Source organism: Zea mays, chromosome 1, assembly GCF_902167145.1.
Source record: "Zea mays cultivar B73 chromosome 1, Zm-B73-REFERENCE-NAM-5.0, whole genome shotgun sequence".
NCBI lineage: Eukaryota > Viridiplantae > Streptophyta > Magnoliopsida > Poales > Poaceae > Zea > Zea mays.
This window is the reverse complement of record NC_050096.1, coordinates 15,466,682-15,480,991: the sequence shown is the minus strand read 5'-3', so window position 1 is coordinate 15,480,991 and position 14,310 is coordinate 15,466,682. Positions and strand designations below refer to the sequence as shown.

The following is a 14,310-nucleotide window of genomic DNA, read 5'->3' as shown; positions in this document are numbered from 1 at the left end:
AGGGAGCGGTAGAGGGAACAGGGCATCAGAGTGAACTAGCTTAGGTATCGTTAGGAAGAATGGGTTGGACAGATAGATACGAGAACTAGACCGTGAAGGAGAACAAATGCCAGGAGAGCTGATCCAATAAGAAGGTCGAGGACAAACCTATTTTAGCCTACCCAAAACTTTATTTTTTCTATCTTTAACATTAGGTATAAAAAGGTTATAAAAAATTGAGTGAGCCATGACTCTTTGGCCTCTCTTTGGATCTGCCTACCAAACAGGAGCCGACTCACCCGACCCGAACCTCGACGAGAGACTCCACACATGGCCGGGCTCATGCAGTTGTCAACTTATCTGGTAATAAATGAAAATGACCGTATGCAGATTGATATCACGCTTGCTCGCTCGCTGTTCTATTTATTAACTGCAGTTCTTCTACAAACAACTCACAAGCTGGGCAAGACGTTCTGTCCCCTTTCATCAATTTATTCGGGGGAGGGGGACTATTAAACTTCACCATAACACCACCAACATACCACCCGGGGAGCATGCCCATTAAATCATCTGCCTTTCAGTTTCATTTCAGGCCATGCATCTTGCGGTTGCAGGAAGTGTTGTTTCCACGCAGACACATTGTCAACTCAGAGCATGTTCCTTCAGAGCCTTGACATTGCGTAGTCCATGGAGTCCACCAAGAAGTCTGTGATAACAGCATTTTTGTTAGTTTGTGCGCGCAATGCGGTAACTTGAAGTTTTTTTTTTCTGGACTTGAGAACTTTTCGAACCTGCATCGTCCTTCGAAAAGCACATCGGTGGTTTTATTCTGAAGACGTTACCATGCAGACCGCCCTTTCCAACTAGTACCCCGAGATCTGTTAACAAGTATTATGAAGCAAAAAACAAAAATGTCATGGCAAGTAGAGATCAATAAATATAAATAATCATGGTCATGGAGCAGGAAAAATGAGAGACGGCACCTCTGAGCTTCTCAAACAGTTCAATGGTTTCTGACTTGGCAGGGGTCTTCTCCTTTCTGTCCGTAACGAGTTCCACCCCAAGCATCAGTCCCCTTCCTCTAACATCACCTATGACTGGCAAGAGCAAGGCCAGGAGTAGCTGACTTAGGAAACATCTTTTTCTCAGAACAAATGGTTAGTGAAAAGGTTGGACAGCAGAAAGAGTAGACGAACAGAATCAAGGTAAGAAATTTTACTTTCGTGCTTCTCCTGAAGCGATTTTAGACGCTCCAACAAGTGAGATCCAACATCAGCACAATGTGCCTGGCGTTTCTCCTTGTCAAGAACCTTAAGCACAGCTAACCCACCAGCAGAACAAACTGGATTTCCACCAAATGTGTTAAATTGGATTTTTTGAGCTAACACACTTGCAATCTCAGGAGTTGTCACAACTGCCCCCAATGGTAGGCCATTGCCAATTCCCTGAAACCAGGGGGAACAAATTGTCACATCAGTATGGAAAGATGTTGCCACAAAAAAAAACAGAAGACATTTCCCCCAGGGTTGATTAGTACATGCTTGCATTTTAGAGTAGGAGATAGACCTTTGCCATGGTGACTATGTCAGGAATGACACCTTGTGTCTGGAATCCCCAGTAATGACTGCCAGTACGGCCAAAACCACTCTGGACTTCATCAGCAATACAAACGCCACCAGCCTTGCGCACAATGTCATAAGCTAACTTTAGGTATCCAGGAGCTAGTTCAACAGCACCTCCCACACCCTACAGCAGAGATGGTGTATCAACAAGATTGCGACAAGGATAAGTTATTTTGAATTGGGTTTATAAACAAAAGATACATATTATTTCAATTAGTTCTAGCATTTTATAAATGGTCTGTTCAAAGTTTATACTTGGAATGTTTCTGCAATGAAGCCTGCAACCCTTCCTGAACTTCCATAAGTTATGTGTTCTTCGACTTCCTTAGCATAAGCTGCAGCATCAGACCCGAAAGTCCCCCGATAAGGATCAGGGTTCATGACATGATGTATTTCACCCTGCAAAAATTCTTATGAGGCTATGATAGATGTAATAAAGAAATGGATACATTTTTGCTGGGTAGAACGGAGATAATTATTGATAACTAAGAATCTACTGCAGCAAACATGTGACTTTGAAAACATAACCAGTCAAATAATTTGATGAAAGCGCAATACACTGTACACATACCTGAGGAATTGGGTATTTCCACGTCTGCATACCAGTCAATCCAATCGTACCGGCACTTCCGCCATGATATGCATTTCTGAGCGCAACCATACTGAGATTCCCACTATACAGCCGGGCCATCAACATTGCCAACTCATTCGCTTCGGTCCCAGAATTCACAAAATACGCAACCTGCAGGATCCAAAAACATAAATGAAATGGTGCGTGTTATGACTGCACCCAGACAGACATTACTTTTACCTTGAGATTGCCAGGCATTTTGGAGGTGAGTGCCTCTGCAAACTCTACAATAGTGTGGTGCAAGTAAATGGTGGTTGTGTGCTGGAGCAACTTGGTCTGCTCCACCACAGCATTCACAATATCCGGATGGCAGTGGCCACACGACACTGTCACGATGCCCCCAAAGCAATCGAGATATCTCTTTCCATGCTCGTCATACAGGTACTGCATCTTCCCCTCCACAATGTTGAGCTGTGAACACAATTGAATAGCAAATTGTTTAGACAGACAGCATGCCAACGTCATTCTGTCACTGTTTCAAGTTTTTATAGAATAAGACTACACGGTGTGGTTGTGCAACAATGATTATTTAGCATGACCAGCTGTCCAGTTTCACCCGAAACATACACGGTGAATCTAAACCACCATATGCAAAACGCATAAAAAAATATTCTCCTAGCAAATTGGTGTCGCGCCAAAGAAGACGCTGCTTTGTGATGAAGGTCAAAAACACATGTTCACTGAACCCCACCTTTTTGGAACACTAATCTTATTTCATCGCACGGATAACAAAGACGAGCAGCGAGTGAGACGGATCTAATTAAGATCAACACTCCGAGGGTATACCGGCTTCTGGTAGTAATGGAAGAGAGACGGGCCGAGCACCGCCTTCCTCTTCTCGAAGATCTCGGCGCCACCCAGCCCGGCATATGGGCGGGGCCGGTAGTCGAACGGCGGCATCTCCGGCGGCGGCCGCGACGGTGCCCGATCAGCCGCCGCCTCGGACGAGACCAGCCGCCGCAGCATCTCCACCGGGCATCGCCGGCGGCTGGTGACGGCGCCACGGCGAAGCAGCGACGCGGCCATGGACGGACAACCAGGAGCGGAATATGAGCTCGCTAGGGCTGGCCGTCTGGTGATTAAACTGAGGAAGGAGAGATAAGGCAATGGAAGAAGGATTAAGCACGCAAGGGTAGGAAGGATTAGTGGCAGTGGGTGGGCAAAGGTCCAGATTCCGATAGGGACGCATCTTGATTCTCCTCGTGGGATCTTTATTTTATCTTCCTGACGTGGTGCGGCGTGTACTCGTCGCTCTGAAATGTGGGCCGACGAATCGGTTGGTGGCTATCTGGTGGGAGTGATGGCGTGTGCGAGTGGAGAGTCGTTTCGTGGGCCGTGACGAGGATATTCCTTAAACAATTTGTTACTCCCAAATTCTGGCTGATTTTAGCTTTTCACGGAAAATAGATTAACTCCCACCATATATGAATATATGATTGGTTGGAGAGTAAACTTGAATGTAATAGCTTTATTCTAGCTTTTTAAGAATGAAACTATTCTAATCCACGTTTGGTAAACGAAACATAATCACTCTATTTTTTTATTTAGTTAAAGAGTAAAGTAGAGTAAAGTTGTTTCGTGTTTTGTTTGGTTGGAGAACCATATGAATGTAGTGGAGAGGAGATTGCTTGCGTCCAGAAAAATGCACGTATCCGATCATTTTGGTGAAGTGAAAGCATTCAAATTATTTATGATAATTTTTCATATGAGACTCCAGAAGTCACTCCGCTCTTTTGTTAGGAATCAATCATACATAAAATAGAATGGAACCGCTCCATTCTTCTCCCGTGCGCAACCAAACGCACTTTATACTCGTGTTGATCAAACTTTCTTGGTTAGATTTATAAGAATACTAATAATATTTATGCCTTCAAATAAGTTTATAATAAAAATGGGTTCAAATATCTACCTAACAGTACTAATTATATACTACAAATATGAATGTTTTTTGTATATATTTGTTCCAAGCTAAAAATAGTCAACTTCTTAAAAAGTAAAAATAAAAAACACAACTATTTAGGATAGGGATAATAGATTTTATTATAAAACATACAGGAGATACAATTAAGATAACTTATAAATTATAAAGTTAAACGGGGGAGTACCTATCTTGATACAGCTCATGGTCCGTGACTATTTTTTCTACTACCTTTTTAGTGCCAAAGCGGTGGAGTGGGGGTTGGAGTCGAGGGAGAGGATGAGGAGGAGAAAATGTGTATGACTAATTATTTTAGTCAGCTTTTTCATGTCCTCTATCCAAGGGATGTGCAGCAGCTGTTGCAGGCTGTCCATCGTCCCTGCGTGATAACAGCTAAGAATGAGGGCCTCGTGCCGATTTTTAATAAGGGCAGTGTTGACGCCTTTTTGGAGGCGCCAATTACTCAAGAGAACCAGCGGCGGTGCTCTCTGCACAGGGGCGGACGGTCCGCGCGCGGGGGCCGGATGGTCCGCGGCCTGGTGCGAGGCGGCGGTGCTTTCTGGTCAGGCGCGGACGGTCCGCGGCACAGGGCCGGACGGTCCGCGACCTGGTGCAGGAGCCCGAGTTCCCTGCCTGACGGCCGGACGGTCCGCGCCCTAGGGCCGGACGGTCCGCGCGTGCGCAGGGGCGGCGGAAGACCGCCGACGGCGCCTGGATCTCACTCCCGGGAGGGACCCCGTCGGGGAGGAGAGATCCTAGGTGGTGTCTAGGCTCGGGCCGGCCGACCTAGACTCCTCTAATCGACGTAGAGTCGAAGAGAGACGAAGAATTGGGGATTGGAAGGCTAAAGCTAAACTAGACTAGAACTACTCCTAGGATAAAATGCGAAATAGAAGTTGTATTGATTCGATTGTTGATGATTACAAATCGGCCGTATACCTCTCTATTTATAGAGGAGGGGGGCTGGACCCTTTACAAACTAATTTCCGAGCTTATCCCATGATTTTAGCTAACAACCGTAGCACAAAACTCGGAACCCTAATCTGTTCTGCGCACGCGCGGACCGTCCGGCCCACAGGCGCGGACCGTCCGGACCGCGGACCGTCCGGCCTCAGGGCCGGACCGTCCGCGCTCAATTTTGGTTCGAACATATGCCCCCCTGCCTTTTGGTGGAGCTGAGCGAACCAAAAGCAACTAACTCGATGTTATCACATCGGTTTTCTTAGGCATCTTGCCACTTACTAGGATGGTACGCAGTGGCCTTGGTCTCGATGGTTGACTCAACGGACGTGATCCCTTTAGATTTGATCGAACTGTCAGTCCCAACATCGCCGAGCGTCATACTGGTCCTGACCCATTCGTCACCTTGCCTTCCTAATTCTCTAAGTGTTCTGGCATAGCTCCGTAGTCGACCAGGTCTTCTCCTTGCAGGTCGTCTTCCTCCATGGGCGTCGGTACGTCGTCGGAGGTGTCTTGGTGTAGTGCGGATGGTTCGGCCTCAGGGGTCGGATGGTCCGCGTCCTGTGCAGATGATCCGGCCTTTATAGCCGGACAGTCTACCATACCTGCAGAGAGATGCACAGTTGTTGTTTTATTTACTATCTTTGTGGCCGTTTGACTTTTCTCAACGGCCTTTGGTCTCCATCTCTTTTGCGGTGGCGGATACTGCGGATGCGTGTCATTGAATATTCTTTCTGCCTTTTTTTCCTGATTCTCCTTTGCTCTGAGGCGCTGTAATTTTCGTTTTTGCGATCGTGTCAATCCCGATGGACACCATCGGGGCATGGAGTATTTTGGATCGGCTATTTTATTGACAGTCGCACTTTCTTTTTTGTTTGTGTTGGCCGATTCACCAAAAATCATCGGCCCTTCGTTATTTTGTTGTACGACGACATCTGTCGCTCCTATTTTAATGACCTCTCCCTTTTTCGTACTGTTGGAGGTTATAGCTGTATGTCCCCCTGCCGGATTAGTCAGCCTTTGGGGCTGAGTTGTTCGGCAATCTTGCTGGGCCTGTGCTCGTGGACCAGATTGAGGGGCTCTCAATCGGTCTTGTACTGGAGGTGTCAACCTATTGAATACAGATGTTTGGGGTGCCCCCCAAGCGGGGTACTGTGGCATCCCAAATGGATATGGTGGCATGCCCCACATTTGATTTGGGACATATGGTGGAGGTATGTATGTGTATGGATATGGCATAGGTGGATATGGTGGTGGAGGTGTCCATGCAGGTACGTTAGGTCTTAATTGAACATTATGACCTTCCGTCCTTTCCGATTGGTGTGGTGGTCCAATCGGCCTAACCTGCCGTCGCACCTGGGTGGGTAAGCGAGGTCCCTTTGGTGGCCGGTCACTGGAGCCAGCCTTCTTTTTCACGTATTTAGACAATAATTGATCAAAGGTCGGGCTAGATTTTACCAACCGACCAGTTGCCTTGAATGTGTTAGTTTTCCACGTACCTATTTCTGGTCGTCGTGGTTTGAAGGTACGTGGTTGCCGCGGCTCTTTGACGTTGCCGGACCGTCCGTCGGAACGCTTCGGACCGTCCGGTGATGTTACGGACCGTCCGCGCCTAGACACCGGACCGTCCGCGATGCGTAGTATGGGTTCTCGCGCATATCCCCTTGTCTGTGCTTGCCCCCCAGCGCTGGAGTTTGTGATGGATACCTTCAGTGTCTCCCCTCCATCAGGAGTCTTCTCAGCCATCACTTTCCTGCAAGAAATTTTGTTGTTTCCATCGGCCTCCCGTGCGTTGCCGATGATGACTTCTTTGTCTTTGCCCTTATCGGCTGTGTTGGGCCGAATTAGGACCTTTTTGCCATTAAAGTCGATCACATTCATTGGGAAGGGCTCCGTGTCCTCCTGAAATTTCAATCGTCCCTCATTAATGGCCGATTGAATTTGTCGTCGGAACACATTACAATCATTAGTGGCATGTGAAAATGAGTTGTGCCACTTGCAGTATGCGCGACGCTTTAGTTCGTCGGCAGGTGGAACGATATAATCAATTTTAATGTTACCATTTTTTAGTAATTCATCGAATATCTTATCACATTTGCCGACATTAAATGTAAACTTAACCTACTCTTGTCGTTCCTTTTGAACTGACTGCAAGGAGTAGCAAGCCAAAGATTTGGCCTGCTCGGGCCAAACTATTTCGGCAGTGTAAACTTTCTTTGGTTCATCGTCCGAACTACTTTGATTGTGTTCTACTATAGGGACATTATGATGAACCGTTCTGACTAGTTCTTTGCTTCGGCTTTCACAAGCCGAAGCTCTCTGATGTAATTGTGCTAGAGTAAAGAACTGGATGCCTTCTAATCTCTCTTTTAAATAATAGCGCAATCCATCAAAGGCTATTCCCGCCAGTTGTTTATCTGTTAGATGAATTTGAAAGCATCGGTTTCTCGTATCCTGGAATCTCCGGATATAATCACTAACCGATTCATCCTTTTCTTGTCGTAGGGTCACTAAGTCTACTAAATCTAGCTCATAATCACCGGAGAAAAAATGATCATGAAATTTTTGCTCTAGATCCCCCCATGATGAAATAGAATTAGGAGGTAAAGTGGCATACCATGTGAATGCAGTCCCTGTTAAGGATAATGAAAATAAACGCACACGGAATGCTTCGGTGTCAGCCAATTCTCCTAATTGTGCTAGGAACTGGCCTATGTGCTCACGCGTGCTCTTTCCTTGGTCACCCGAAAACTTTGCAAACTCGGGTATCCTAGTTCCCTGTGGGTATGGGTGGTGATCAAATCGGCTGTCATAAGGCTTCCGATATGATTGCCCCCCAGGGATCATGCTTACTCCGAGCTTATCTCGGAACGCCCTGGCTATTTCTTCCCTCACTATACCAATGGCAGCCGGTGCAAGACCACCGGCTCTCTGGTCAAACATAGGTGGGGTTGGTTGCATGTTAGTATGTTGTCGTTCCCCCCATTGGTTTGAGCTACGTGGTGCATTTCCATTTGCCCTATATGGCTCATATGTTTGATTGTTTCTTTCCGGCCTTCTAGGTGGGGCCGGAAAGCTTTCCTGGGCTCTGGATCCTGAATTAATGGGCTGGTGCATTGCATAATGTGATGGGAAGTGTTGTTGGGATGGGCGAGGATTCAGGTAATAATCCCCCTCAAAAGACTCATGCGCGGACTGTCCGGATACGTACCCGGACCGTCCGTGATTATATGCGGACCGTCCGTCGTTGTATGCGGACCGTCCGACTGGATAGTTTAAATTCGGTGCCCTATGTGGTGGCTCGGGTGCGTGTCTAGGTAACTCATTAAAAATGGGCCCGACTGTTGCTGGCCCGGACGGTCCGCGCTCACGTGCGGACAGTCCGGGCATGTGCAGATCGGCTGGTTTGCTGCCGATTTGCGGTTGATTAGGGTATGTGTCCATCGGCATCCCATAAAGGGGTTGTGACTGGTCGTGACAACCTGTAGTCGATGTGTTACACGCGTTATCTCCTAACTCAACCTCGTGCGAAGGAAAATTTGCGGTACTAGATTTATCAAATGCACGTACTAGTCTCTTACAATCGTTTTGCATAACCCCTATGATATTTTGCATATGTTCTCGCTGTTCGTCTATGTAAGCTTTAAGAGATTGGAGTTCGTTGGTGCTACTTACATTTGGGGTAATCGTAGTAGGTCGGAGCGAAGCCAGATCTGTCGCCCGTTGCCGAACGACTTTGTTGTTCCTGTCCACTTTGAAGTCAGCCAAGAACTTCGCCTTTGCTTCTTGGATCAGCTGCTCCTGGCGCTCCTCGAACAGAAGTTGTTCTTCAGCCGGCAAAGCTTCCCATGTCGGTGTGATGATATTGCTGGTGGAAACCTCAGAGCTATCTTTTGAACCGGCCATTGAGGGCCGATTTGATAGGTCTATATGTGTTGTCCCCAGCGGAGTCGCCAAAAAGTATGTTGACGCCTTTTTGGAGGCGCCAATTACTCAAGAGAACCAGCGGCGGTGCTCTCTGCACAGGGGCGGACGGTCCGCGCGCGGGGGCCGGACGGTCCGCGGCCTGGTGCGAGGCGGCGGTGCTTTCTGGTCAGGCGCGGACGGTCCGCGGCACAGGGCCGGACGGTCCGCGACCTGGTGCAGGAGCCCGAGTTCCCTGCCTGACGGCCGGACGGTCCGCGCCCTAGGGCCGGACGGTCCGCGCGTGCGCAGGGGCGGCGGAAGACCGCCGACGGCGCCTGGATCTCACTCCCGGGAGGGACCCCGTCGGGGAGGAGAGATCCTAGGTGGTGTCTAGGCTCGGGCCGGCCGACCTAGACTCCTCTAATCGACGTAGAGTCGAAGAGAGACGAAGAATTGGGGATTGGAAGGCTAAAGCTAAACTAGACTAGAACTACTCCTAGGATAAAATGCGAAATAGAAGTTGTATTGATTCGATTGTTGATGATTACAAATCGGCCGTATACCTCTCTATTTATAGAGGAGGGGGGCTGGACCCTTTACAAACTAATTTCCGAGCTTATCCCATGATTTTAGCTAATAACCGTAGCACAAAACTCTCAATTTTGGTTCGAACAGGCAGCTTTGGACGTGATCGTGGATTTAGGCGTCAGGACCGGATTATATGCCAACAACCTTTTAAGAAAAAGAAAACTGCCATGTGATTGATGGGATCGAAGATAGCTGTAGGCGGTACTGAAGGTTGGGCCGATGCCTGATCTTCTTTGGAGTGAAACAACGATTGCGCTGATCCCAAGGGTGAAAGGTGCCATCTCCGGAGAAGGTGACTGATCTTGTATCTTATAAAGTGAAGGTGAATGGCAACCTATCAAAGAGTTTCTTTTGTGCACGGAAGGATTTAGTGCTCTGATGAATCAAACGGAAAGGGATGAGTTGATTAGAGGAGTGAGAATATGCCATCAAGCTCCAAGCACCTCCTCTTTGCATATGACTGACTCCCTTTTGCTTGTTCGGACAGGTAGACAGGATGCAGAAGAAGTTCATGGAATCCTTGAGCTGCATGAATGTATTTCTGGACGGACGATCAATAAAGGCAAATCGAACGTCTTGTTCAGTTCCAATACAAGCTAAGGGCAGCTAATCGTGTCGAAGTCAAGGCAATCCTGCAGATAGCTACAGAAACGATGAACGATCGCTATCTTGGCTTGCCTGTACATGTTGGGAACTCAAGGGTGGGAACCTGTAATTTTATAAACGAAGCGAATTTGGGAGCGGATTCTAGGGTGGAAGAAAAAAGATGTTATCGAAAGCCGGCAAAGAAATGTTGATCAAAGCGATGGCACAGGCCATCCAACCTTCGCCACATGGGGTGCTTTGGTTTGACCAAAACAACTATGTGATAGGATGAGTGCCATGATTTGCAGTGGAGCGACAATAAGCATAAACTGCATTGCCTGAGTTGGGAAAAGCTTTACATGAGCAAATGGAGGAGGATGTAGGGACCAACCTCGTCAATTTATCTAAATTGAGTGTCATTCCCTTGATCCCTAGCAAATCAATCTCAAAGATCCCTAGGAGATGTCATCCACGTCTCCCCTGTATCAAGATTAAGGATTCTGGTTGTGTACCATAACCACAGACCACAGTAACCCTCAACAAATCAAGATTACATCTCAATAAAAGATTTCATAAATCACCAAAAACATATATTACAAGTCTTATTGAATAAACAATTTAATCATATGATATAAATGAATACATCTCTCCTACTCTATAAGAGTACGCGTAGACCATCCGTGCACCATGGTTCTACCTCTTCCTAGCCGCAAGATCGCATTGCACGGTGGAAAGCGCTCTACCGTCCTTTCGCATCTCAGCTGATGCCGCCTACTCTACCCACGGTTTACAAAACCGTTCCAGAGATAAAAACCGTCCCCCACCGGTAACAGTTTACCAACGGTAAACCGGTAAAAACCGAACGGTTTGACCAATTCAAATCAATTTGAATTTGAACCGGTTTACCAGTGAAAAACCGCTCTAAACCGCTGGTTAATCGCGAAACTAACCGGGTTTTGCTGTTTTTTACAGAAAAAATTAAAAATTTTGACAAAATTTATTTATAGTTTGCTCAATTCACATTGCACCGTAAATATTAATTAATCTACATGACATGTATTCACCAAAATAACATATAACATACATATGCAACCACAAACTCCAGTTCTCATGCAACAAACAATCAGCGAACTTCGCAATACTCAAATACAAGTTCTTTTACAACTCTCCAACGAGGCAACGACACATAGGTCGACTTATTTCACAATACTTACATGTTTATCTCGAGTCATAGTGATAGTACTCATGCATGTTGGAAGGATCGTGATATTGTTCCAATCCATTATAGTGATAGTGATAGGTCTATACAAAATATATAAGATACATTAGCGAGAAAACAAGAACGACAAATAAATATTTATCCATAAAGCAAAAAAAACATACTGGTATGTATGTTTGGTATTTATGTATTGCATGTGCACCTCACCAAGTGTTGGACTTTTCTCCTGATAAGCAAATCTTAGGAACACATATAAAAGAACTAGAGCTAAGGGTTCTAGATTGAGTCTTGTCTAGACGGATAGTTATTAGAAGAACCGAAGATACTTGATCTACGGATTCCATCTTGGACAGGAAATGAAACCGAAATTGACCACTAAATGCCTAAACTGGACTTGAGCTACGGGTTTATCTTCACATATATCATATAACATCTTCACATATAGCACATAATAATAAACAAGACTAATATTGTCTAAATTGACCACTAAATACTCAATTTTGGCATTAAATTTGGTTTTCCGGCAAAATTTGTCGGTTTACCGGTCCCAGAAAACGGTTTACCCGTGGTTTTCGGTTTTTACGAATTTTTTCAATTTTTTTGAATTTCAAACGAATTTTGAAAAAAAACCGGTGGTTCACCGAAACCGCACCCCGACCGGTTTACCGCCGGTTTTTAGCGGTTTTGTAAACCATGACTCTACCCCACCCCAAACCCTAACACTCTATTCCATCGCTCCCCTCGGGCCCCAAAACGAATCACACTATTCTTGTCTTCTCTCCTCGCCACTCCTACCCCTAGGACGCCGGACCCCGTTGCCACCGTGCCCCACATCAAGGCAGTCGCACCCCTCTCCTTCACTTCCGCCATGACGGCGCCTTCAAGATCCTCCGACAACGGCCACTTGTTCATGGACGTGTTCCACGTCACCGATGCCGCGGGCCACAAGGTGGCTGACGCCGACGCCCTACTGGCGCGGCTCGAATCCTCGCTCTCGACCGACACATTGTTGCCTTGCGTGTGACTGTCACCGCAGGGTCAGGGGCCGGGGCTAGGACGCCCACCCTGCTCAAGCTCATCGACGGCAACCGTCCGGGCCTCCTCTCTGAGATCTTCGCCGTGATGCACGACCTCCGCTGAATCATCACCAACACCAAGGCCTCGAAGTACGGCAGCCGCGTTGCCGCGCTCGTGTTCGTGCGCAACAAGGAGACGCGTGCACCGATCGACGACCTGGCATGGGTCCAGCGCGTCGAGTCCAGGCTCAGGCACATCCTTTGTGATGCGGCAATCTTTGGTGGAGTGCCCCATGTCCTCACCATAAATAACACAGTAAAACTTGCGATCTTACGTGAGGCCTCTGCCGCGTCCATGGCCCCTGCCTACTCTTCCCCCTCGGTCTAAGGGTTGGGGGGTTTGGGTGCTCGAGGGGGATCCTCAATTTGATGTTGTTGTTGCTTGGTGATGTTGTGAACTTGTTGTCGGTCGTTACTCTGTTGATGCTACTGACCTTGGTGCCATGTTTTATTGTTTGAGTCTTGTGAAGTTTCTTTGAGCTTTTGCTAGGTTTCTAGCTTGTGGTAATGCAACTCCTCCGATCTGGCATACTTCTCGAAGAGTAGATATAGCTTTTGTAGTATGTTCGGGGGGTCCCTAGTGCAATGGTTGTAGAGGTGCCATGTGTGAAGGTCGCTGATTGCGTAGTGGATAGCGATGTAGTCTTCGACTGATGGAAGCTGAGACTTCATTAAGAGAAACATGTTGTAGCAGTCTTGAAGGCTTTCCTTCTCTTGTTGTTTGCACACGGATGGCTCAGCGATGACATCAGTGTCTAGTATGTACCCTTGAAAATCGAGTAGAAATTTTTTGCGTGGGACATTCCATGAGTCGGTGGTTAAGGGCGGAAACCTTGTGTAATAGGGGAGGGTGGGGCCTTCGAGTGTTATGATAAATGATTTTGCCACGGTGTTATCGTCACCATAGAGGAGGCTACTACAATTTGGTAGCTCATGATGAACTATGAATGGTCTACCTTGCCATTGTATTTTGGCCAGCTAGGTGCCCTATAGTTACAAGGCTAGGGAGTGGCATGCAACCTTGTTGATAGAGGACATTTGTCATCAGTGACGTTGAAACCCTGGAACGTGCTTTGATGCGGGATCCGTTCGATGTTATTGTCGATGACATGATGTCTGGATGTGTACTATGGAGGGTTAGACAGCTAACTTTGTAGGTTCACAATTTCCCGCTTGAGGGCCTTGGGCGTTCCCTTTCCTGTTGAAGAGGCAGTGGATTCTTGCTTGGACTTCAGTGTGATGTCTCTTACTCTCTTAGTTGTAAGAGTTTCTTTTTGCTTTTGTAGATTGTTGTTATGCATGCCCAATCTCTTGAGTATGAGTTGATCTTCGGTGTTGATGTCTAGGTTGTCGCTGTCTTGGAGTATGTCTTCATCTTCTTCGGTTGACCCTCCTTTTGCGCTGGGTGCATGTTTCTTGTTAGGCTAGGATAGATTTTGGCTTGGTAGGCATGGATTGTGGATTGAAGGGGACATGGCTCGAGGTCTCTGAGTTGCATGTATGGACGCTACCCTTCGGGGTAGGTGGGTCTTTGTGTTGAGGATATTGGCTAGTTTGGCCTTACTTCCCATTAATGATGAGGGGGGGTCTTTACCGTGGGGGTGGAATTTTGTCGGGGAAAGTGACCTTGGCTTTTTTAGCATTGGCGATGATGGTTGCCTTCACGACCTCGTCTTAGGGGAGAAGTTGGCCCTAACGTTCACTTTCTTGGGAGCCATCGTGGGGTTTGTATTCATAGCACAACATGATGGGCACCTAATGTTAGGATTGGAGATGTGGGCCCAAGCACTCAAGAACAGGAGAGACATGTGGCATGACAAAACAGA

At 47.1% G+C, this 14,310-nt stretch overlaps 1 protein-coding gene across 1 annotated transcript; it reads right to left on the bottom strand.

Moving 5' to 3' along the window:
* Nucleotides 1-346: 346 nt before the first annotated feature.
* On the bottom strand, nucleotides 347-3,494 carry LOC103631778 (alanine--glyoxylate aminotransferase 2 homolog 1, mitochondrial). Its single transcript, XM_008653260.3, has 9 exons — nucleotides 3,019-3,494; nucleotides 2,413-2,643; nucleotides 2,173-2,343; nucleotides 1,857-2,000; nucleotides 1,546-1,725; nucleotides 1,199-1,424; nucleotides 963-1,076; nucleotides 771-857; nucleotides 347-685 (listed from the first exon to the last, which is right to left on the bottom strand). Exons 1-9 carry the CDS (start codon nucleotides 3,256-3,258, stop codon nucleotides 642-644), a joined length of 1,437 nt encoding a protein of 478 aa, XP_008651482.1. The 5' UTR covers nucleotides 3,259-3,494; the 3' UTR covers nucleotides 347-641.
* Nucleotides 3,495-14,310: the final 10,816 nt, after the last annotated feature.